Genomic DNA, 23,045 nt, shown 5'->3' with positions numbered 1-23,045 from the left:
AACCAATCCAACATTTGCCTCTGAGACACACCCTAACCCAGTGATGGTGAGCATTCAATGATACAAACAGGCTGCCTGTGGTATATGTGGTATAGGTTCACCACCACTACCACGGTCCATCCTCCCCTTCCAGGGTTTTTTCCATACCAGTGAGTGATTTCTTCCTCAGATATATTAAGGGTATGGGCAAAACCTGCATAAACGTCTGCCATCTAATACAGTCATCCCCACTTGCTTTTTGTGTCTATGTATCATTTGACTCACAAGACTTATTTTTCTAAGTCCCTGGGGATATCTTACAGCTATTCCTTTTGATACTGACATTTTCCAAGATAGCTTTTATATTCCTGAATGGAATTCTGTCTGAGAACTATAACAAGGGTTGGCAAACTTTCTGTGTAAGGAGTTAGAAAATGTTTTAGACTTTGTGACCCTTACGCTGTCTCGTGCAATTCTGCCGTTGTGGCCCTCAACAATCATAGGCAATATATAAATGAAAAAGCATAGCTGTGTTACTACAAAATTTTATTTACAGGCCTAGGAGGCATTCTTCACTATCAAAAATTTGAGAAAAATGGCATTCTTCACTATCAAAAATTTGAGAAAAATGGGTCTAGTTATAAAATTCAAATAGGCAATCAGTTCCCCGACTTTATCACTGTGTCTCTGCCACTTGGAAAAACAATAAATAGAATAGATTTATCTTGACTAGTACCCATTTCTGTTATAAATTCTTAGAGAATAAAGGTGTTACAGTATTTATTACGTACTATCTACTAGAGATTGTGGGAGGTACTTTCTTATACATATTAATCTACCTATAATCCCAGCACTTGGGAAGCTGAGGCAGGACGATTGTTGAAATAAGACCAGCCTGGACTACAAAATGAGATGGAGACCAGCCTGAACTGCATAGCAAGATTCTGTGTCAAAAAACAAACACCCCCCCTTACTCTGTCAAAGTTCAAGAACTCTACTTAAAACCCTAACTAACTTTTTTTTAAGATTTAAAGGTAATATAGATAAGGGAGACCATTCAGATATATGAGTATCATGTGATCCTACCATGACTTAAGACATATTACCATCCAGTTTAAACTACAGAGTAAAATAAAAATCATGCCATGAAGTAAATAAAGAGTATTTTTAAAATTCTGTCTTCAATGTTTTCTTAAATATGCATTTATAAACTTCAGGTTTTTAAATTATTTTGTGTGTTCAAAGTAAAACTTACAAGAATGCTTGGTTTTCAGTTATACATACTATCAATTTTGGAAGTAGTTATTTCCCTTTCATAGTTGGAAATCTTTTTCATTTATGTCCAATGCAAAAGGAAACTTTTAGGGAAAAATGAATTAACCAAACTCTACTCTCAATTTGACAATGTGAGCTCAAAAAGTAGAAAGTTATGTTCACTTAGAAGTGAAAGGTTCTAATATATCTATTAGAACTTTGAACAGAATAGTGGTCTTGATTCCATAATTCACCACAAATCTCTTATGATCAACTGTCTCAGCTAGTTTAGAGCTATCACTGAAAGACAGAGGTGAAATCACAAGTCTACCAACCTTTAGCATCTGTAGTTTCAGCTGCAAACTGTCCTAAAAACGTCCATAGAGGAATTTTTGGGTCTACATAAATTTCCAGCGTTCTACACACCCCGACAAGAGTTATCATTTACCTCTCTCTGGTTTCCTTGAACCAGAGCATGACTTTGTGACTATATCAATAAAGAGAAGGAAGAAGTAATGATCCATGACTCTCAAGGGTGGATCACAAAAGGCCATATGCCTTTCATCTGGCACTCTTGCTCTGAAGACCTTCACCCTTGGAAGCAATCACAATGGTGCAAGGATATTCAAACTACTACACATAGAGAGCAAATGGAGAAGAACTTAGATTTCCCCAAAACATCCAGCATCAAGACATCAGAATAATAAAACATTTGAGTCACTGGGCCTTGATGTAGACTAGCTCTCTATCTTTAGCCACCTCATCTGATCCACAGTGGAATACAGGTGAGCTTTCCTTCTTGGCCCTGCACAAAATGCAGATGCATTAGAGACATGAATGTTACAATTTTAACTCAGTAAAATGTAAGATAAGTAATTGGAAAGCAGACCTTGCATATATGGATAAACTTTACTTGAAACAACATAAATATACATGATTTGCTTCAAATTTTAAGATTTAAATGCAAACAAAAATAAAAATATACATACCTCTTCCAAAAGTGACCTGCTGTTGCAAGACACTTATATACAGCTGCAGGGTCAGTTGGGGGGCTGAGCCCAGGAAAGCCTGAATCACCGATGCCCGGCTGAATGCAGATCGGTGGGTGAATAGCTTGCCTTCTGCCTGGCCCACCTCCCTCTCAATTTCCTCTGAGCGGCCATTTTTTGGTATCTGACGCTTTTTAGTGATGCTGACATAAGGCTCTTCATTGTGGTTTGACTGACAGTAGATGCAGAAGACTTCAAAACACCTGAAAATATCAGCAAAACATAATTATTAGAGGTAGGTAGGATTCTCTCTTTTCTCAGTCCCCTTACTTCTACTTAGCTTGATTCTCAAAGCCTTGACTTGGCTGTTTTGGACTGGAGTCACCATTTTATAGCATTCACCCCAAGGATGAGTTGTACATTCTTGCTCTTCTTCATACCTTCCAACATGCTGATGAGAATCACACTGAAGTGACACTAAAGACCACTGGGGAGGCAAGGAAACCTACTAGAGAATGAGAAGTAGTTCAGGATCAAGTGTCACAGAAAAATGTTCAATTTGCCAATCCTGACACATATTAGCTGTGTAGCCCTGGACAAGTCACTTACTCTCTGAGCCCTTTTCTCAATTATGAAGCAGAGAACATACCTACTTGGTCATATTTCTCTGAAAGATGGAAATACGCCCCTCCATACACACACACACACGCACATGCACACACATACACGCACACACACACCCTGGTTAAGGCAGGAATTATGGTTGATCAGGAGATTGCCCAGTACAGAGCAGCTTGTCATCTGGCATTTCACTGAAAGAGCATAACATAGTACCTATTTCTTTGTCCTCACATGCTATTACATGGCAGAGCTAAAGTCAGTCTTGCTCAGGGACCTGCCAGATATGTATTACTTAATGGATTTCTAAACCTGATCTAAGGAAGAGAATACTTGGATCATAAATTGTGGTTTCCTCTCTAAGTAATGATGTACATGTTAAAATGGGGAGGAAAAGGTACTGATACCTGTGATTTACCTGAAGTACCTACATGCACACACACACACAGACTGATAGATGGACAGACATGTAACATAAAATGTCAGTTGTGCAATACAGATGTAGGGTACATGGTTGTTCACTGCAGAATTCTCTCAAGTTTTCTTTTATATGTCTAAAACTTTTCATAATAAAAGGCTGGGCATAATCAAGTTTTCTTTAGGACAAACACAACTGCAATTTAAAAATTGTTGAAGGTTTTTTTTTCCTTTGAAACAAACTTTCATAATCTTATAATGCTGCTAAAAAGCTTTATGGTTTCATACACGATATTTTACTGAATTCTATTAATTTTATACTCTCACACTGAGGCACCTTTAACAATGAAATTACATTTGTATCTTAAAAAATAAAATAAAGCTACTGATACAATAAAGAAAACAAGAAAACATTTTTTGTAAGTACAAATTGAACATAATTGTGATTATATGTTCATTTGCTCCTGGGAGAAAGATCATGCATCAGTGTGCCTGCAGTGTGTGTGTGTGTGTGTGTGTGTGTGTGTGTGTGAGGGCGGGATATCTACTAGATTTTGGTCGGTTGACTTAACAACACTGCAATATACAGTATTACATGAAAACATGTAAAACAGCATAGACAAGTTCATTCAGCTGAAAATAAAACTAATCAAGTTCAGTTGAGAAGTTTAAGTACAGTTTGTCCAAAACTCAAGTTTGTGACTGAGGACTGAATGAGGCCTACTTTTACACTGCTGGACCATTGGGAATAAGAAGGGCTAAATAATAAACTGATACTTGTCTTTATTCTCAAATATGTGATGAATACCATATCTTTGTGAAAATAATCACACACACACACACACACACACACACACACACACACACACACGTACTAAAATAGAATGAGCTGGTTCATACGGGCTAAGAACAGCCAACTATACGATAGGAAATTTGAAATCCAGTTGTCAAGCTTGACCAGACTCAGGGATAAATACATTATATAAATGAGTAAACATCTTCCTTAAGTCTACAAACTTATCACCACAAAAAATATTAGTAAGGATATACAAGAAAAACATTAATGATTATTCTCTTTAGGCAGTTAAATTAGATATTTTATTTTCTTCATGGAGCATTTCTGTTTTCCTCTTTTCTGTCATTTCTACAAAAAACATGCTTTACTGGCATGCTAAAATCAAGGTATGAGTTTTCAAAGATCTAAACAAGCAAACAAATGGAACACTAGTTCATGCTAAGAAATGAATTAATGAAACAAGAGTTTGGGAAAAATGCAATTGTCTTGATACTAAGAGAACTGTGTGAGACTGGAAGCACTCATAGAATTGTAAACAAAATAAAACTTCACTGATAAATGAATGGAAATAAAAAAAGACCCCAGAATGAAACTAATGTCATAAATGGCTTTAAAACTCAGGTGAATTTTCTTATATTCTATTGGTTTTCCTAGATACGACACTTGCCTTAACAGTTTGATATGTAGTAGGGTTTTAATAAATAAATCTGTGAACCTCCTACTACCACTGGTAAAAAAAAAAAAAAAAAAAACTAGCAAATTACTACTGTATACATGTAATTATGTAGAACGTATCTAATTACTTCAAATCTGGTCTTTGCACTCTGTTTTCTTGTAGTTTTGTTTGCAAGGTTGTGTAAACAAAGCAACAAATAAGATACTTTTATCCAAATCTTTCAAGGTGTGGGCTGGGGATGTAGCTTAGTGGTAGAGTGCATAACATGTACAAAAGCCTAGGTTCCATCTCCAGCACCAAAAAGAAAAGGGGAGGGGAAGAGATAGAAGAGAAAAGAAGAGGAGAGGAAACACAGATGAGCGGAGCTCAGACCAGGTAAAAAGGAACAACAACAACAACAACAACAACAACAACAAAAAAAAAAAAAAAAAAAAAAAAAACTAAGGAATCATGCAGACCAAGGTGTGAAGAAAATTTTTGTATTTATAGAAAGTAAATAGTTCAAGTTTTACAGGCCATGTTCTATGTTATAATTTCTCAACACTGCCTCTATAATGCTAAAGCAGTTCCAATCTATAAATGAATGGCCTTTGCTGTGTTTCAATAAAACTTTATTAAAAACAAGCAGTGGAGTTAGTGTGTGGATAACAGTTCTCTGAGCTCTGATGTAAACATTCGGTAGTTTGATCCATGTTTTTTCACTTTATCTTATTTCCAAGTATCATTCTCCCATTTTCGAGCACAATTTAATTTGTTTCTTAATTGAAGCCATGCATATTGGTGTAGACACAAATATTGGTATCAGGGACCCTAATAAAAGTATTTTTTCCAAAGAAATACTATGATTTCCCATAAACTATGTTATCTTCATATGGCATACATGCTCTAGGAGGCTACACAAAAACAAAACTGGTTAAAAAGAAAACACTTTGAGACCTTTGAAGATCCACTTGCTTAATCTCTCTAAGCCTCAATTCCTGGACTGTAAAAATAAGATAATAACAGCTCACAGACTTTTAACAGTGGATGGCATTAAACACTATGCAAAAGCACGTGGAAAGTAAAGTCAATAAATGCTGTCTACACTATTTTATTTTAAATTGCCTTGAAAGTTTACTGTAGAGAAACATTGTCATAAATAATTTTGCAATTTTGTATAAAGATTTTTGGAACTTTTGCTTGTATTTTAAAAACTCAGATTTTTCATGCACCATTTCCTCTTTCTTATACCAGCATTAAAAATAAGGGTAATTCCTGGACCTGTCCTCAAATTTATTTACCCCTTTTCTCAATTAATTTATGCAAATTTACATTATATAAGAATGATAAACAGAACAATTTAAATGTTTTGGTGAGAAATATTCCTCCTCCTATGACTTTACAGGATATTAATTATATTTCAAAGTAAGATTTTGCTTAAAATTGAAAATAAATTCAAGGCATTAGTCAAAGTTCATACAAACTAGTCACAGACCTAAACATAAAACTGAACATGTATAAAATGTAAATGAAATAAGGTGCTCTTTAAATACTTCCCTAAAGGAAAGACAGAGCCAGGGTAATAGTATTTAGTCCATAATCAATAGCGTAATGTATTGTAATGTTTCAGTATGTTTTTTGGGTTTGTTTTTGAGGTAGCAGGAATTGTTTTCATATCTCAATATATGAAAACAACCCATTAAACTCCTTTCGAGGTCTTTCGATAAAGCCAACATCTGTTTCATCTGTTTCAGGAATAGAACTCAGGGCTTTTGGCATACTAGGCAAGTACTCCACCATCGAACTTCATCACCAACCCTATATTGTAATTTAACTGGGCCATAATTCCCATATGAATTCAAAAACAATCATTTGTATAAAAAGAATATAAATTTGGCTGTTACTTGCCCAAAGTTAAATGGAGCTGCACTATCCCCAAACGTTACTAAATCCAATAATAAGGTGTAAAACTTCCTATCAGTCCTTTATTTGGGGAAAATAATTGTGATCTCTGGTAAAACTGATGTCTTAGCCTTCCGATGAAATCTATCAGAACAAAGTTATTAGGATATAAAGTCATGCTAACATATAACAAGAAATTGCTTTACTTTTTGTCTGGAAGCTAAGAGACTTAAAAACCACATTTTGTGTACCTCAGCTCTAAGATTATGTATCCAATATTTCCTCGAAATAAATCAGGTGAATTACAACAACAGACTCTTTGGCAGTGGAAAGAGGCTGTTTCTTTTTTTAGTATTTTATTTTTCTTTTCCCTTAAGACACTGACCTGCTCAGAATCTTCTAGAAGTAGAGCTTTTTTTACAGTGTTGAAAGTTCCTATGTAACTGAAAAGTTATCTCTTGAAAGCACAAAATATTTCCTTTTAATAAAATTATTTCATTGTAAAAACTAAAAATATACAAAGGAGAAAATTATATACTTCTGTTTTTCAGAGTAGTGAAGTCACATCCTACCGTCCAGAAATTACAGCTCTTAACATCTTAGTATATTTCCTTGAGCTCAGGTTTATATTTTTCATCCTGCTTTTGTGCATATCATGTAATTAGCTTTGTGTTGGGTTACTCTTAATGTTTAAAAACATTTTAAATGTCAACAGTGGTAGAGTATTCTCATTTAATTATATGGCTATTTAGGTAGTATTTAATTTTTTAAATTTTGTCAAAATAAATTTTTTAAAGATAGAACTAAAAAAATACACTATATACACTTCTGCTTTCTTTCACAGATCAGAGAACATAAATAATCCAATTCCATTTCTCAAGAAGCCTTGAAAATGTTATCTGAAGCCTTATTTTTCTCTTGTGTAAGATGGGGACAGGGGCTAGAAGTGTAGCAGCACAGTGGCAGAGTACTGGTTTTGTAGGTGTGAGGGCCTAGGTTCAATCCTTAGCACCCAAATAAATAAATAAATAAGTAAATGTTGAGGGAGCAGAATGGCAAGATGGGGCCCAGCCTGGGCAACTTAGGAACTTCCTGAGATCCTGTCTCAAAATTTAAAATATTTAAAAAAGGATGAGAAGCTCTCTCAGTGCAAAGGTCCTGAGTTCTTTGATTACTAGTACTTGAAATAAAAATTAATAAAATTAAATAAAATGTAGGGCTAGGGACTTGGTCAATGGGTAGAATGCTCACTTAGCTCTGGAAAGGCACTGGATTTGATCCTCAGTGCTGCAATAATAAACATGGCAACAATTACATCTACTTTATACAGGAAATCAATCTGAACTGAGACATAAAGGTGACTATCAAACCATGTACCACAAGAAGCTGTTGAAAAATGCTAGTTTCCCATGTCTCCCCTTTTAAGAAGCAGTAACTGACTTGCTAGTCAGATTACATTTATTTTACTGAGTAGGAACCAACATCAGGATCATAGGACTTTCTTGGCTAGAGGACTCTCTCCTCATTAAATAGCACTAGGATATAGTACTTCGTAAAGTCATTGTGCATCAGTCTCTCTGTCTGTCTCTGTCTTTCTCTCTCCTTTTTAAAATTTTTTCTGCTCCCCTCCCCCCCATCAGGAGGAGCAACTTGTCATTTCCTAGCATGCCAGTTTGTATTCCCTTCTAGGATTCTGCAGCTTCTGGAGGCCAGGAAATTATTCGCCAAGTTTGCCATGACTGTGTTATCTCAAGTCAGTATCTTGAGTGTCAGCTAGAATGATTGGCTTTAGTATGAGGTACACAAGTTTTATAAAAAATACCTTGGTGCACGACTCTGTGTGTGCTGGGGGGACTTCCTTGTAGGAAACAATCCTATTCTGTCAGCTGAGGTGTGTCTCTAAGCTGCCTCATCAAATTTCTGTGTCCTCTATATCTAAAACTCAGTATTTTAAATTTATTTCTAGTTCAGAGATATAGTCATTGTTTTGCTTTTCTAAAGATATGAAAACCACCCATTAAACTCCTTTCAAGGTCTTTCGATAAAGCCAACATCTGTTTCATTACCATTTACTTCTATTTGCCTTGTGTTCATAAAAATAAATTTCCAGAAATGTCAGTTTTTCTTTAGACATAGTAAGTTTTTGTCTTAGTGTCCCACTGTTTAGCAGAGTTTATGACTGATAGGAAGGGCTGGAAGATATTTCTACAACCCAATTATGTTTCCCCACTGCACAACTATTAAACCACCAAAGAGAAAAGAATAGTGAGGATTTCTAGACTTCTGTATGAGAATAATATAAATTAATAGTTTTTAAAGTGTTCAGAACACTGCCTGGCACAAAGGGCACACAGTAACCTCCACGTGTCTGATAAGTCAAATGAAATTACCTGCACACACTTGGGCTGTAACCACAGCTTAGAACACACTTTCCAAGTTTTGTGAACACGCAAGACAATTCTGCCTGAACCCATCTGCAGAGACAGCCATGTATTTTATGAGACTGAACCACATAATAACTGCCATTTTTGTTGGTTACTCAGGTGAATGTTGCCCATTTGATAGGGTGGTACTAAATAGGATCGTGGGAGTCCCCACTTTAGTATCATTATACTAGGACCGTGTCACACTGCTGGGTGAGGGGGAGGGCCGGCCTTGGGACCAGGCCTGGATCCAGTCAGGGGTCCCTACCCGGAGGCCACTGCTGCGCTGCGCTCCGACTAGTGGGGCAGGCGGCGGGGGCTGCGGCCTAGGGTTGGCTCTGGGCTTCACACGCACCTGAAGAGGGGCCCGAGTTGTAGCAGGTGCAACAGCAGCACAAGCGGCCGATCCCGGCTGAGGTCGCGGTGCACGAAGACGAGCGTGAGCTGTACCAGAGCACAGGGCATCAGCGAAAACAACAGTGTCAGCGCCTGCCACATGCGGTCCCCGGCCGACCGGTAGGTGCTGCTCAGGTAAAGCGCCGCCGTGGTCTCGGCCACGAACAGGAACACGGACGCCAGCACGGAGGCCGGGAATTTCATCTCCGCGCGTCAGCGGCGCTCACCGGGGACTGATGCGGGGACAGCGGCGGGCGCGGCGGCTGGCGGTGGCGGTTACCCGAGGGGCTCCCGGCATTCCCAGCTCCCACCAGCTCCCGCGCTCTGCGCAGCCCGCGGAGGGCACGCGGGCCGGGCCAACAGGCCTGGACTTCGGAGCTGGGGCCTGGGGGCGACCGACCGGGCTGAGGTGGGGCGGGAGCGCGGGCCCCACAGGGACACGCCCACACGCACCGTGCGCCGCCCGCGCGCCACAATGTCCGCTGCGTCGCTAAGGCGACTGTTCCCTGCGGGCCGCGAACCCGCGTCGTGAGACGACTAGCGCCACGCCGCGCGGGAGCCCAGAACGTTAAGGCGAATCCAGCTGGCCCCCAGCGCAGTCTCTGGGTCCTAGAGTCGCTCGGCTTATGCTGTCTTTCGAACCCATTCATAAGCCTTTGAGAAACTGCAACTAATAGGGACCATAATTGGGGTATGGACGCCTTTTTAGCCTACTATCTATTTTCTGGGCTAAGGAAAGCCTGGTTCTTCCAAAGGCCAGAGTTTGCTGTCATTTAGAAATAGACCTCCAGGTGCAGTAGTCTGAAATATTCCTTCCAATGATGAAAGAACTAAGAGCCCATGCTTTTCCTGTGAGAAAAATTGCTTACAGAATGTGTTCCTTTATAGTAGGTCAAAGACCAGGACCTAATAAGGAAGCAGTTTTCTACCCTGAGGTATGCCTCTTCTTACTGGTGTGCCAGCCCTAAGACTAACAAACTCCTCTGTACATACTGAATTTTGAAATACTTTCAAGACATCACGTTGGACTCATCCCAGCCCTAACCCTCAGACCTTGATCAATTCTCTGAACCCTCAGACCTTGATCAAATCTCTCTAAAATACAGGTTTTAACTTGTCCCTACAGAGATTAGACTAAGATTCTTTTCTCTGCTGACATTGGATGATTTTACTCTTCAGGCCTCTCAGTTTTTTTTTTTTTTTCTATTTAGGAAAGCACTGTGAAAAATACAATATAAAGATTCAGAAAGGATCAAGGCAAAGATCCAAGGGGTAGACATGATGGATTGTTTTACTTAGTTGTTGTATGCCATGAGAAAATCTATTTATAAGACTAGCGAGCAGGATTCAGACAGCTGAGAGGTACAAGGCCCCTTTTCCAAAAGGATTACTAATGTCTATTTATAGAACTCAGCAGGCCATCATGTTCTCAATCAAGAAACACACATTGTCACAAACACAAAATCAGCACTGCAGCACTTCATAGGATATTTATGTAAGATTTTATTTGATACTGGTTAGCTTTAAAAGGAAAATTAATTAGCATAAATCATTAATTGGAACACAGTAAATATTTAGCACTAGATTTTATTTTAAAGCAAAGCATTATCACAGGTTTTACATTAAGTGAACCGTGTGTTGTGAGGCAGGGAGGCAATAAGCTAGTAAATAACTTCACTTTAAACAATATGCAGCACGGTTGATGGCAAATTATTTTCTACAGTACAAAACTAATACAGAAAACACATTGAAAAGATTTCAGTGTTTAGAACATTATAACAACAGTTTTTAAAACAGGAAAGTACATAATCTTAAGCTTCTGACTCAATCTTACTTTTAGAGATATTTAAATATACCATACAGTAGATTGTGAGCAGAAGTAACATCAGCAGACACACCAATAACATTTGGACATTTGTAAATTAAACCTTCTGGTTGGTCTGTGGACTAGTTAACCTCTGTGTTAAAGTCTTTATGTATTATTTTAATTTTGAGAATAACGTACACATTACAGTTTAGGGTTGCTAGTTTCACTATCAAACATCTAAATGCAATTTCACTGAAGATCAATATCTTGCATTTTGTTCTCTCACTGAGACTGAAATACTCATTACTTTTAATATTATGTACACAATAAATAAACTTATAAAGAATGATGTTTTTGTATAATAAGTAAAATGCTAGAATTGAGAATTTGATTTTATTATAAAATATGGTTCTATGACATTTTGTGATGTAGTGAAACACCCTGCAAAATGCTCTGTTCTTAATGCAAAACTAATTGCTGCTGATATATCTTTAAAAGTACCTCAGAGTACCCCTAAGGAAATATACCAATTAGCAACTGATCAACTAACTTGTTTTTCATTTTCTATGCAAGTGATTCAAAACTTTTGTTATATACAACATATAACTTGTGCTGGATTTGATTTTTATAAAAATTAATAGGATTTTAAAGTAGTAATAACTAATTTCTAGTATTTTCTATATTTTTAGTAATTTTACATTTTAACTCTGCATTTATGCTGAGACAAAGGTATTTCAAAGAGTACAATTTTATTAATAACAGTAATTCACTGAGTAGTTCTTAAAAATTCGATAGTACTTTAAGTAATGGTACTTTGGAGTACAATTAGGAATAAGCGGTTAAAGTATATGGACAGATTATTCCTTTGTAATCTCCCTCAGTTAAGTAAGGATTACTTATTTTGCTGCTCATGAATGTAGCATGAGGAAGATGAACGTTTTCCTCCAAGGACACAATTGTATTTCTATACAATTGCAAATTGTGAGAGGCAAAAAGTGTTTTGGTGAAGCAGATTCAATTCACTGGGAAATGCATATTACCAAACTGCAGCACAATGTTGAACTATCCCCATGTTATATAAGGCTTTGCAAAATCTTTTCTCTAATAATTGTATTCTACAAGATCCAGCTTTAAATTTTTGTTAATTTAGTTCCATCAAAACCAAGTATTAATTTCAAAGAAACAGACATTACGGTAGCTACTGTTAATATCTGGTTTCCTGTGGTGAAATACTGTGTTGCTAACATTGTTCTGTTCTGATATGCTTTATTCTGTCCTCTTTTGTCTTAATTCTTTAAATGAAATGAAAAAAATTTAAAAATCTTAAAAATATATTAAAATTCAGTCTTCCACACAGATATCCCCTAGATATTCAAAGTTGGGAGAGCTGTTACTTTTTTAGAAAAAAACAAAACAAAACAAAAAAAGAGAATAGCCTATGCTTATCAGATTCTAAAATCAAACTTTTGCATTTACAATATTATACTCCTGTTCCTGGAGAGTCTACATAAAAACATTGGATGGCATTGTCAAGAGCAAACTGATTCTTATTGTTGCTACAGTCTTCAGAAGACATTTCTAATATTTAAACACTTAAGTCTAAAGAACAGAAGCAAAATTGATCACTTAAATCAATCTGCTTGTCTGAATACAACCACATATGTGAGCTACCACAGTTAACTTGAGCCAAATTCAGAAGCAAAATTTATTTGACTGATAATTTCCACTAAAACACAGATTTTAAAACAAAACTTAAGGAACAATATCAGAGGCCCTACTAAAATCCATGTTGTAAAAAGATTATTTGTCATAGATTGACAATAGGCAAGTGTATACTCTCTAAACTGATAACTATGTCATAACTACTTCTTACACAAGGAGAATGTACACTAAAGCACATAAAATAGGAAAAGGAAGACTTGCAAAATTGTATTGTACACATATGGAATCCACGTTTACACATATACAGGTTCAGATGTTTCCATATCTTTTTAGAGTGTGTTGACCATTTCTAAAAGTATGTATTTCGGTTCTTTCTAAAGGTCTACTTTTATGTGTAAGATTTTAAAGCCATCTGCTGGTTACAATTTAGTAAATTGATATTCTAGAACAAGAGCAATAATATCATAGTTCCCAGGTGATTCTCAATATAAATATAAGGAGAGATGTGCTCAAAAAAGAGAAGAGGAGAGGAAAACACAAAGCATTTTTTTGTGTAGAGACTCCTATGGCAATTTCTAGAACTACACAGAGTTCAACAAGTCAACTTTATCTGGGGTTCTTTATCCAGGAGAGTTTGCTCAGCGTTTGGAATGTTAACTCACCATGTAAGCTCCAAAAGAAAGTAAAGGCATGAAATTTCCCTAACTTAATTTCAGAATCTCCTTTTTTCACTTTGACTGTTCTGCTGCAGTTGTATAAGAAGTCTAGTACTCATATAGTATGCAGTGTTTTGTTTCTGTTTTCTTTCATAACAACAAAGATAATGTAAGCAGTAGTGAGATCTTATCATTACTAAGAAGAATGTGATACTAGTTCTGTAAGGTCAATACAGCCATCAATCCATAGTGTAGTCCTTGTACACCTGAAAAATAGCTAGTCTAACTTGAGATGAGTGGTAAATGCAAATACATATTGAATTTGAAGGCTTAGTACAACAAGTAAAATATTGCATTAATATTTTGTATTTAAGGAACATTAAAACTATAATATTTTAATATGCTGGATATAGTAACTTTAGTCAAATACAAAATTATTAATTTCATTCTTTTCTTTCTTAGCGTGGCTATTATAAAATTTTTAAATTATATATGTAGTTTGTGTTTATGGGTCACATATTTCCATCAAACAGTGCTGCTGTATTTGTGAAACCCTTGGTATCTTCTACAGATAGCTACTATGTGGCAGAAGTTTTAACAAAAATGAAAGTTCAAGATAGCTTGAAGTTCAACTTGGATCCTCATTATGTGTTAATTAATAGAGAGCAGTTGGCACAAAGTTAAGACTCATTCATTAATCAATTTATGCTTAAACATACCTGTTCACTCAGATGTTTTTCATAGCTAAAGGTTAGATTTTATTTCACATGTGACACTCTTCTTAAAACAATTGTTTAAGAAGTGGGTAATTACCCACTTAGAAAAAGAAATGTGGCTCACTGCAATCATTCATTTAATTTTTAGCAATCAAGAATTTCAATATTTTGTAAATGGAAATGTTACTAAAACAATACAATAACTAGAATGTCTTTTTTAAAAAAAACTATCAATAAGGGAGAACAGTACAAAAATAATTAGAGCCAGAGATTTTATGCCAAATTTTGAAAATGAGATTAGGACTGTAATCCATGTGTTATGGTAGGGTAAAAGCTGTAATATCAAGCAGCTCCGTTGAATAATCTTCGGGCAAATAGGATGTTCTCCCTCTCATGCTTACACAGAGAGACTCACACCCGGCAAGGGAGGAACTGAATTTTGGGCATGTTTCCCCCTTTCTATGTTCCTTCTTATTGTTCAGGGAGGAGAAAGGAAAGAATTGAGAGGAAAAACAGGAGAAATTATTTCCAGTGTTATAGTACAGTGCTGTCACTGTTGTCCAAAATAATTCATAATATTTTTCATTCTGTTTTGAAGAGACCAAAGTTTCTCAGCACATAGAAATGATAAATGTTTGAGGAAATGGATACACTATTCTGATTTAATCATTACATATTGGATACATGTTCAGAATTATTGCACTATACCACATAAATATGTATCAAATAAAAGTACAAAGAAAGAGAGGACAATCTTCTGTTTTAATTCATATAAATCACCAGCTTTTCCCTCTTCCCAGCTCAGAACAAAAGTATAAATGATTTGGTTTCCACTCTAAAAAACGTTTAAATTCAGTTCAGAAGGGTAAATAGCAGGTACACAATGGAAAAGTAACATGGTAAGAATTCTGAAGGTAAGAGAATTTTCAATTTTTGAAAGTCCTGGTAGAAATTACCAAGTTTGATATTTTAAGAAAATTCAAACAAATATTCTTCTATACACTAAAGGCATCATCCATCAGGCCTCAATGCATTAACACTTTCAGATAAAGAACTGAGAGAGACTACACTTCCATTGTGAGATTTATGATGACCAAGACATGTAATGGAGCATCAACTTTTTTAAAATAATAAAATAAAATGCAGTGACCAAGTTTATTTAAGAGGGGGAAGCAGGATAACACCATCACATTCTCACAAGTTGGTGCACTTGTAGGCTGTGCTGAACTTGTAATCTGACTATAGAATAGGCTCAACTACTGCTGCTGCTGAATGTAAGATCAGCCCTTCTGTCCGGAGAGGAGTCCAGCCTTATTGAATTTGGAGCTCTTAGTTAAGAACAGACATGGACAGGAGAGATAAGGAGAAAAGCTGCCCTCCCAGGAGAAAGAAGGTCACATGATTAACTAGACATAGGGGAGAAAAAAATACATCTCAATGAGCTATTTAAAGAGAAAGAAGACACTGGGAATGTTTCAGGATTAGAGGTCCCAGGAAGCAATAAAATGAATGGGTAAGATTGTTCATATTCTTAGCACCATTAATTCACTTTATGATGCAGAGCGCTAACAAACTCTCTAACCTATCTACTCCTTTGCTTGCTTTCTCATTTATTTTCCTTGCCAAGTTTATATCAAGATCACAGAGCCTTAGCAAATTTGAGACTGCTTTAGTGGTTTTAGCTATAATTTGAAAAAGTGTTGAAAAATAAACCAGGTCCCCAAAGGAAGTACTTATACACAGCTGACAGAACATTTTTATTTCTATATGTCATATAGCTCTGATACCTAAATTAAAATACAGATCAAACTTAGTATTAAATTACTTAATTTCTCAATTCACTTATATGGGCATCATAATCCTTTGTTTTCAATAAGTAGAATAAATATTTGTATTAAAAGAAGCTCCCAGGCTAAACAAATTAATCTCTGTGTAAGCTATAGTCAGGACTAGTGGTAAAACATAAAAAATGTACATTGATTTTAACCTGTCCAGTTATTCAGACTTGGATTCTGTTTGGCTGAAACATTTACTGGAAGTCATAATTGAGCATAATTTTCTATGTACTTAAAATATAGCATGTTTCATTTGCTTTCCCTCCCTCCCTCTCTTCCTTCCTTCCTTATTTTATTATCATTACTATATATATATATATATATATATATATATATATATATATATATTATTGTTGTTCCTGGAGATGGAACCAGGACTTCACACAGGCTAGGCAAGTACTCTGTCACTAATGAATACACCCACAGTTCTGTGAATTTTATTGACATTATTATAAATTACAACCTTACATTTTTTAAATTATTGAGGCATATTCTCTACAGAAACTGAAATAATTTGCATACTAATGACTATAATCTTAGCATGTTAAAGAAAGTTAAAGAAGTAGGTTGCCAAGGGAAGAGCTGTGATTTAGCAAAAAACAAAATCATATTTGATTCTATTTGTTCTTTGAGTTATCAATATATGAACATTATCATCTTAAAAACACTGTCAATTATCTAAAGAAGTACAGGGCCATATGTGCTACCAAAATTTTTCTCAGTTTTGAATAGTCAACAAAAAAGTAAAAACTGATGAGTAAAATCAGACTGGATAAAAAAGATAATATAACATTCTGGGGGATGAGTGGAAAAAAAGAAATGTAATTGTGTCATGAAAAAACACACAGGATTGTGGTAGTTTACAAAACTCCTATTATCAAAGTATAATGCAATCTTACTATTGTTGAGTAACTTTGTTGATGAATCCACAAACATTTCCACAATTGCCTTCAAGACTTACACAGCTTGTTCCACATATGATAAGTAATATCAAAATTATACTAGTGGTGGTAAAAATGTTCCTGTAGTCTTTAAGAGGAAACATGCTTTAGTATTGCAGTAATGGTGTTGCACTACAGTATGACACAGAGGGAGCAAGGTGGATTAACAAGAAGTGGCAAGCCGCCTTTCTATAGCAAAATTTAAGAGCCTTCTGACCTATTCTTGGAAAATATGATAGAAGAGTACCTCCCCAAAACTACATTTCTATTTCTTCAGGAAAACAAAAAGTTTCCACAGTATTTAAGTGTTAATGAGCTTAACCTTGTTCTAATTGACTGAGATGTTGTTTCAGAAAGACAGTTTCCAAACAAGAGCTTTTCTTGGATTTGACAAACCAGAAGTGTCTTCCCACAACAGTAAGGACAACATGTCACAGTTACCCTACTAGATCTTAGAAGTATCAGTAAACAAAGAAGAAGTCCACTTTTTCTAAAGATCCTAGAATGATAGGATGAGCTAGTGTCTCACTCCTTACCGCTTTAGATTTTAGGTCTCAGACATGAATGGTGAAAAGACAAGCAAAAAGAAAGGGAAGATAGAAGGATATTTTGGTCAGGTAGTTTAGGATATCAAATACATAAATTTGGAAAGTGAAGTCCTGGGTTTAAATATTTGCCTTAATGCTTCCTAGCTTTGAAACTTCGGAGCAATCATAATGCACATGTTCAAGGGTTGCTGGAGGATGAGAAAAGCAAGTTTACTATTAAAGATTAAAGCCCTAATACTGGGTAGTTGTTATTTTTAACCTATAGGGGCAGTGAAATAAATTTAAAATGATATGGTGAAAAGCAGGCCTCATTATCATGTCTAAAGGAGACCACTTATTAGCCTTTGCAGTAAAGTTTAAGAGGAAATGACAAGATTGATTGTTCCTGGAGGACCCAATTTTGGGACCCAATTTTGGGAGTCATCTGAAAGCTGCTACTTATATAGTGCTACACCAAATTGACTATATTCACAAGTTAACAAGGAGGCTAATTCTGCATGCTTTTATCTGAAGATATGGAAATGGAACAGTAAGCCAAAAATATGCCTGCTTCTCAAAATAATTTTGTCTTAATGTGTGTAAACATACAAAATACCATAAAATATACAAAGATGGTTATAGTTCTTGTCTTTCTTTGGTCAGATTAAGAAACTTACAAATACTAGAAATTCTTTTCCATCAAACAGGAGTATGCATGGACACACACCCAACACATTAGTGCATGTATTTACACATACCAAATGCACATAAATGTTTAGGCCATAGAGCATTCCCTAATTTTGCCCAAAGGTCTACGTATGACTTAGATAAGGAATTACTGAACTAAGTAGTAGATGATTAGAAGATAAGATGTAGCACATGTACATATATATGTCATATATATACACATTCATAAACATCCAAATATCAAATGACTTTAAATAATTAAGTTTTATACAGTAAAGTTTCCTTCTTAATATGATATATGAAAATGTCAGGGATCAAATTCTATGACAGGGGTAAGCTCATGCAGTGTGCATTAAACCGACAGACACTCCTACAATGTTCTATGATCCACTATGAAGCACCTGAAGCAGTTTTACAATTTCTATGTGTTTTTAGGAAGATTCAGTTTGATAACTGGGCTCAGTAGATATTATGGTCAATTTGTAGTGTACCTTGTATCTTGGAAGAACTGTTGATCACCGATAAATTCATTTATCTAGAACTCTAAGATTATAAAACGAAGCAAAATTCCACAATCTCTGGTGATTTTTTCAGCCAGTGACTGTCCTAAGAGACATAATATTTCATCAAACGCAGAAATAATATGCCTTTGTCGTGGTTACCCTGATCCTTGAGATGAGTGATTTTTACCAAGAGCATATTTTACAGTGCAATAATAGTTTTGTAGGGATTATTAACATAGAAGCACTTTAGAATTTACTAACACTAGAAAATACACAGTTCACACTTCAAATTGAGAAATACTTGATTGTAACACTTTCTATGGTGTTTTTAGCTTATGAATTTTAATTTTATTCCTCCCATGATATTAAGGATAGAATCTGGGACCTCAGATATCCTAAGTGTATACTCTATGCTAGAGCTACATTCCCAGCTAAGAATGTTACTATTCTAATTGAGCTTTAGGAAAGAAAAATGAACTAGGAAAACAAATGATAAGGGATATGAAAAACATTTCCATATTTGAATTAAGTTATAATATATTTTTTAAAGTGCCCAGGGTAGTGATAAAAGTTTCATACACAAATATCACTATTCAGTAAAAATTATGAATTTCAATAAGTAAAGGCAAAGGACAACCAAAGATTTCTTTTTATGTCCTTCATTCTTATACCTCATCCCTGCTAGCAGTTTTTGTGGGGATAAAAATTATGTTAGTTTTTGATTGTCATTATTTCTGAATTTAGGAGTGGAGGGCATCCACAAATAGTTGAATTTTGTTTTCAATTGTGAGAGTGTTAACATTTTATTGCCATAGCCACCATTTCAAATTTGTTTACTATATCACTCCCTGAAAAATAGACCATTTCTTTCTCTTTTTCCTCTGATGTCTAGTTTTACATCTATTCCCTGAAATAGTAAATCTCTAACATTTTCAGGTGAGTTGTTATAATCTACATTTCACAGATTTCCTCTCCAGTTTGGTATTGTGCTCCCGTAACTTGCCTTCTCTCATTCTTCTGGTGGCCATGTTAAGGCTCATGGTTGTGATACCATTGAATGTGGCTTGTGTGGAAAGTGCCTTGCTAGAGGCTCAAGAAACCTCAGAAGACTTCTTCCGGGCCACAAAAGGAGATGGAACCTTCTAAACAAAGACACTGAAGAGAGGGAATTCAGCCTGACTGGGCTGTAGCAGATCGATCAGAAAGCACACTGTCCCAGAAAAGCCTTCATACAAGCTGTATATACTTTCAAGAACTCGAGAACCAGCCTTGAATTCTTCAGTAAATAAGAACTGAGCAAACCTAAGAGAAGAAGAAAATAGAAATAGTGTTAACGTGTGTAATTCCACAGTATTACCTTGGGTTGTTTCTTTCTCTTCTTCAGCTAAATTAAAATTTTAGCATATTTTCTTTCCATGATTGTATAATTATTTTGAGAAAGTCTAATTCACTGAGTAAAAACAATAAGAGGAGTTATCAAATAATTGTGAATGTTTCACCACAAATTATGCTGGCAAGCAAATGCAACTATTTTCAGAGCTTGCAAAGCAAAGCACTTTGGTATTTTCTAAGGGTTTCATTCCCTCTGTCATCTAATGATTAAAAGAGAAGGTGGATAAATTGTTTTTTTTTAATTTCTCTTGAATAGAAACAAAGTGCTATGTCAGTGTTCCTTCAAAAAAAGTAAATATTCTGTGTCTTTGTAGACATATTATCTCTGAACTAGTTTTCATTTATACGTGACAGATAGTAGAGAGTTGGAAATTTTTTTTTTGACATCAGATCTGTAAGTTTATTTGCTCAATGTACGACAGCTACATAATGACTCACATTCATGATATTCCATCACTGAGGAAAACTGCTAAGAATGGTCCGTGTGCAAAATAATTCCTTAGAGAAACACGGAGTTGGAAAAATAATCACTGATTAGACCTTAAAAATAGTTCACTGCATAACATGACAAAAAGCACAAAGGCTCATTCAGAGAACATAGTTTATGTTCTCCTACACTGGAAATTAAATATGCAAGATCTTATACAATCTGAGCTTTGTGAAAACAAAATAATAAGATACATGTGAAAGGATAACAGACCTTTTATAATGATGATGTCAAATAGTAATCTCAGCTAGAAGACAGATAATTTTAAGACATCCACCCTAAAAATATCAGTGGCTTCCAAATTCTCTATGAAAGACCTTTTCATCTCTTATCTACACTTGCCACAAATACTATTGAGATTATTTGTAACAAGTGACATTTTTATAGTAGTTTAGTTTTTAGAGTGCTGTCATCTGTCTTTTTTTAACTGACTTTCTCTACTCATTCTCATCAAGAACAAAAATAACCGCCAACTCAAAGTTTGAATGGAGCATACAAAGTTTGAATGGAGCAGACCTGTATAAGATCTGAAAGTTGACACTTTCAGAAGTTTATATTATTGCTACTACACAGGGAATGCTATGAAGCATAATTATTTCTTTTTTTTAAGGGCTCTTTCAATTACTGATGAAAGCTTGGGAAAATGAGCAGGCAACATATGGCAATTCTGTTAGATACAATCTTTGTATCAAATGGTTTCTTGAATAGGCAACAACTTAAAATGGAATTTTATTTTAAACAGTATAATAATAAAGCATCTTCAAATTATTTCAAAACTTTTAATCCTAAAATTGAATCAGTGAGATGGTGCAGCTTGAGGGGAATTTTTGCCTTTTTAGTGCAACAAATCATTTGGCAGTCTTGACTCCTCAATAGAAGTTTTCAAATGCATAAAATAAAATATAAAAATATTCAAAGGAAATTAATTACATTAAGGCACAGTTAGTAAAAAAATTTTTTTTGGTGTTGGGATTGAACCCAGGGTCTTTGCATGCTGAGCACATTCTCTGCCACTAAACAACATCGTTAACCTCAGTTAACAATTGTAAGACAAACATGTGACATAATAACACGTGTCCTTCAATACCATATTAAATGACACTTGAAATGAGAAGGCATACAACCACAGACATTGGAAATTCAAAATATTACAAAACTAAATTATTAGAGCTCTATGTCAAAATTTGAAAATCCAAAGAACAAGGTGGTTTTATAGAAATATATCTAATACTGAAAAGAATAGGTAGAAAACTATAGTAATTTAATAATCATAGAAGAAAATGAAAAAGTTGTCAACATTTTCTGTAACCCAAAATTTCAACTGTTAATTAAAAGAGTAATAGGTAATGATCAAGTAATGATTTTTCTAGGAAGGTGCATATTATTTGAAATACTGTTTTAGGAACTGCCAAAATTAGGTAAGCCTCCTTAATTTCAGCCATATTATTTTAACTTTGAATCATAATTAATTGAAAATTTCAGTACTCTAAGCAATAAAATGCTGTGTCTAAAGAATATTCATATATTACCTGCACATTTTTAGTCTCATTCATGTTTGTGAGAATTTAAAATTTTCTGAAGAGCCCGGTAAATTACAATCGTATAAACCAGACTTCGTAAGCTAGAACTGGGACTGGCCTGCCAGAAAATAGGGAGGCTGCTTTGATCCAATTTTTAAAAATTAAATTTGTTGTTACATTTTCAATATACATAATAATTACATTCATTATATGGAATTTGTACCTGTACATGATATAATTTGATTTTTTTCTCCCATTCCCTTACCTTCTCTTCAACCCTTCTTCCTCTCCCTATTTAAAAAAGCTTTGTTTCCATTTATTCCTTCTTTTCTCATTTTTTTTTCTTTTCCCTGCCTTCTCTTCTCTTCTTTCTCTCTCCTCCCCATTTCCTCCTCATCTTGGACAGTTTCTTCCTATTTCCCAATATCTATTCTATATGTTAGTCCTTATTTACACTTTCAGTTTCTCACACTAGGGAAACAATGCTGTGTTTACACATGTATGTCTGATTTATTTCACTTGAGAGCATGTTCTCAAGGTGTGTCCATTTAACTAGAAGTATTTCCAGCTTAGCCTCTTTTATGGCAGAATAGTCACCCGTTGTACATTTTGAAAAATCACATTTTCTTTATCTAGTCATCAGTTGATGGTTGTTTGGATTATTTTCAAGATTTAGCTATTACAAACTGTGCTGTTATAAACAGGGGCGTGCATGTATTGCTGTGGTATGATGTTTTTAATTCTTTTAGGAAGCTATCAAGAAGGCAAAAGTTGTCTCCAATGGAACCTATGTTTTTAGGTGTTTTCTTTTTGATTTTTATTATTTTAATAAATGTTTGCAGTATATAATGATCACATTCCTCAAGGGAACTTGGTACACGTA

At 35.2% G+C, this 23,045-nt stretch overlaps 2 protein-coding genes across 2 annotated transcripts in view; both read right to left on the bottom strand.

Annotated features, from left to right (window-relative positions):
- The window catches only part of Xk (X-linked Kx blood group antigen, Kell and VPS13A binding protein), a 63,198-nt gene extending 53,250 nt beyond the window's left edge, over positions 1–9,948 (bottom strand). The window contains exons 1-2 of the mRNA XM_003469344.5: positions 9,389–9,948; positions 2,223–2,485 (exon numbers count right to left, since the gene is read on the bottom strand). Coding sequence (XP_003469392.1) covers positions 2,223–2,485; positions 9,389–9,633 — 508 coding nt within the window. The 5' untranslated portion in view covers positions 9,634–9,948. The remainder of the gene's footprint in view (positions 1–2,222; positions 2,486–9,388) is intronic.
- A 964-nt stretch (positions 9,949–10,912) lies between these two features.
- Lancl3 (LanC like family member 3) overlaps positions 10,913–23,045 on the bottom strand; it is a 125,454-nt gene continuing 113,321 nt past the window's right edge. Inside the window, exon 5 of the mRNA XM_063245688.1 lies at positions 10,913–20,065. Within this exon, the coding sequence (XP_063101758.1) occupies positions 19,906–20,065 (160 nt within the window). The 3' untranslated portion in view covers positions 10,913–19,905. The remainder of the gene's footprint in view (positions 20,066–23,045) is intronic.

Source organism: Cavia porcellus, unplaced genomic scaffold (genome assembly GCF_034190915.1).
Source record: "Cavia porcellus strain 051 isolate PalLab524CR breed Dunkin Hartley unplaced genomic scaffold, mCavPor4.1 scaffold_3, whole genome shotgun sequence".
Lineage (NCBI taxonomy): Eukaryota > Metazoa > Chordata > Mammalia > Rodentia > Caviidae > Cavia > Cavia porcellus.
The sequence above is the reverse complement of the archived record's forward strand: the minus strand, read 5'-3'. Positions and strand labels throughout refer to the sequence as shown.